This window comes from Triticum dicoccoides, chromosome 2A (genome assembly GCF_002162155.2).
Source record: "Triticum dicoccoides isolate Atlit2015 ecotype Zavitan chromosome 2A, WEW_v2.0, whole genome shotgun sequence".
NCBI lineage: Eukaryota > Viridiplantae > Streptophyta > Magnoliopsida > Poales > Poaceae > Triticum > Triticum dicoccoides.
In genome coordinates this window covers 576,562,312-576,565,093 of record NC_041382.1, presented here as the reverse complement: position 1 = coordinate 576,565,093, position 2,782 = coordinate 576,562,312, and the positions used below count along the sequence as shown (strand labels likewise).

The 2,782-nt window shown below is 52.0% G+C and overlaps 1 protein-coding gene across 1 annotated transcript; it reads left to right on the top strand.

The window, feature by feature from the left end:
- Nucleotides 1-227: 227 nt before the first annotated feature.
- Nucleotides 228-2,341, top strand: LOC119357970 (pentatricopeptide repeat-containing protein At2g15630, mitochondrial-like). The gene has a single exon (XM_037624720.1). The coding sequence runs from the start codon at nucleotides 228-230 to the stop codon at nucleotides 1,800-1,802; it is 1,575 nt and encodes a 524-aa protein (XP_037480617.1). The 3' UTR covers nucleotides 1,803-2,341.
- The last annotated feature ends 441 nt before the right edge of the window (nucleotides 2,342-2,782 follow it).

Below are 2,782 nucleotides of genomic sequence, written 5' to 3'. Positions count from 1 at the left end.
CTTGATACTACATAATGAATTAATAAAAGCGCCTTTTATCGAAAATGTCGCCCGTTCTGAATTTTATCGCAGCTTGGCGTGCCCTTCAGAGTTCAGAGTGCTGCTGTTTTGTATTCTGAACGGGCTCCGCAAACAAAACCTCGCAAACCCGCCTAGGCTTCTAGTCATTACTGTTAGCAGCAACTAAATCAAAAAAGAGAAACAGATTAGCAGCGACCTCCGTCTCCATGGCGCCGCCCACCTCCCCCGCGGCCGTCGCGGCGGCCGCCCGCGCGGCGCCCACTCCGGCCGCGGCGCTCGCGCTCTTCAAGTCGGCGCTGTCCGCCGACCCGGCGCTCTCCCCGCTCGCCGTGCTGCCGCACCTCTCCGCCACCCCGTCGCTGCCCCACCTGCTCCTCACCGCCTCCATCGCCGGCCGCCCGCACACCACCTCGCTCAGCCTCTACTCGCGGCTCAAGTCGCTCTCCCTCCCCATCCCCACCGCCACGCTCCACCCGCTCCTCTCCTCCCTCCCCTCCGCCCCCGCCTTCGTCCTCTTCGCCGATATCTTCCGCCTCCGCCTCCCGCTCTCCGCCACCACCTTCAACATCATGTTGCGCCACCTCTGCTCCTCCGGCAAGCCCGCCCGCGCGCTGGAGCTCCTCCGACAGATGCCCGGCCCCAACGCCGTCACCTACAACACCATCATCGCCGGGTTCTGCGCCCGCGGCCGCGTCCAGGCGGGGCTGGATATCATGCGGGAGATGCGGGAGCGGAGCGGTATTCCGCCCGACAAGTACACCTACGCCACGGTTATCTCCGGATGGTGCAAGGTCGGCAAGGTCGAGGAAGCAGCCAAGGTGTTCGACGAAATGCTGGCTAAGGGAGAGGTGGAGCCAAATCCGATGATGTACAACGCGCTGATAGGCGCATACTGTGACCGGGGAAATCTGGAGGCCGCGCTGCGTTGCCGGGAAGAAATGGTAGCGAGGGGGGTTTCCATGACAGTCGCGACATACAATTTGTTTGTGCACGCGTTGTTCATGGAAGGGCGTGCTGCGGAGGCGCATGCATTGGTTGAGGAGATGGGTGACAAGGGGCTTGCACCAGATGCGTTCACGTACAATATATTGATCAACGGTTACTGCAAGGAGGGCAAGGAGAAGAAAGCAATGAAGATGTTTGAACATATGGCTGCGAAAGGGATTCGTACGACCGTGGTGACCTATACGTCTTTGATATATGCCTTGTCCAAGAAGGGGATGGTCCAGGAGGCTGATAGTCTGTTCAATGAGGCTGTGAGGAGAGGCATCAGGCCTGACCTTGTCATGTACAATGCCCTGATCAATAGCCACTGCACCGGTGGAGATATGGACCGGGCATTTGAGATCATGGGAGAAATGGAGAAGAAGAGGATCACACCAGATGACGTGACATACAATACTCTGATGAGGGGGCTGTGCTTGCTGGGGCGTCTTGATGAAGCGCGTGGGCTCATTGACAAAATGACAAAGAGAGGTATCAAGCCAGACCTTGTCAGTTACAACACCCTGATCAGCGGCTACAGCATGAAGGGTGACATCAAGGATGCTCTGAAGGTTCGGGATGAGATGATAGACAAGGGATTCAACCCAACAGTTATGACATATAATGCAATGATACAAGGGCTCTGCAAGAATGGCCAAGGAGAGGATGCAGAGGAGCTGGTGAAAGAAATGGTGGGCAATGGCATCACCCCTGATGACAGTACATATATTTCACTGATCGAGGGACTTACCACTGAGGACGAGCGGCTGGCCGCGGAAGATGCTGTAAAAGCGTGAGCTTTTTGAGAAGCGGAAGCAAGAGTTTTTGTAGCAAGCAGAGGTGTATGCTCTGTTCAGACCGGACCGATTCAAAAATGCGCATAAGAGTTGCTTTTTCAACCTGTATTGGCGTGCAATTCCATTCTGAATTTTACGTCGGTGTACCATGTGCTGAATTCTTGCAGGAGCGCAAAATGATCATTTTGATGATGACTGACGCCGAACTGTCGGCAATGTGGATCAGCTTACTCCTTGGCCAATCACTATAAACACAGGGGTGATGAAATATGTGAAGACCAAAATTTTCACTGAGATGGGAAGCACTGGTCGAGTTTTTTTGAAGATCACCAGGTACTTAGAATAAGGGGAGACTGGATCTTTCAACCTGATTGGATCATTACTGACATTTCTATTTGTTTGTATGCTATGCTACCCTGCCTTCTTGTGCTTGATAGAACTAGGGATATTATCTGCAAGAATAGGTGAATTCTCTAATACTGTAATAGGTCGCGCTTTCAGAATGCAAGTTCGTATTTGTTGCTGCTACTCAGATGATACTCGGATTGTTATTCATACATGATATCTGTGTATGAGCTCCATTCCAGAAGATAGTGGTGGTGTTAAGCAAGGTGCGTTAACAGTGAAGCACTAACTGGGTTGAGCTAAACAAGCATGTTCAGGTAGCACTAACTTCGTGACAATCTGTCCTGAGTCCTGACACCTACAAAGTGCAGACTGATGGCGAACTCCCGGGCTAGCTAGCTTTCCTGTCATTGACAGCATCAGACTTTCTGCAGTTTGTGGGGGATGCAAGTACGTATCATCTTAAAAATCATAGCTTTCCTGTATGTGATGCTTTAGGGCATCTGGAAATGTGTTAGCTAGCTAACTCTTATATGCCTGAATCTTCTTCACGAACAGTTAGGCTCTTTGTACTAGGGTCTTGTATAACTAACTGACTATATCTTTGTTGAGATTCACTCACCATAGCATCCCCC

Excerpts from the sequence above, each read along its gene's own strand:
- LOC119357970 (XM_037624720.1), top strand. The coding sequence starts at position 228 with ATGGCGCCGCCCACCTCCCCCGCGGCCGTCGCGGCGGCCGCCCGCGCG.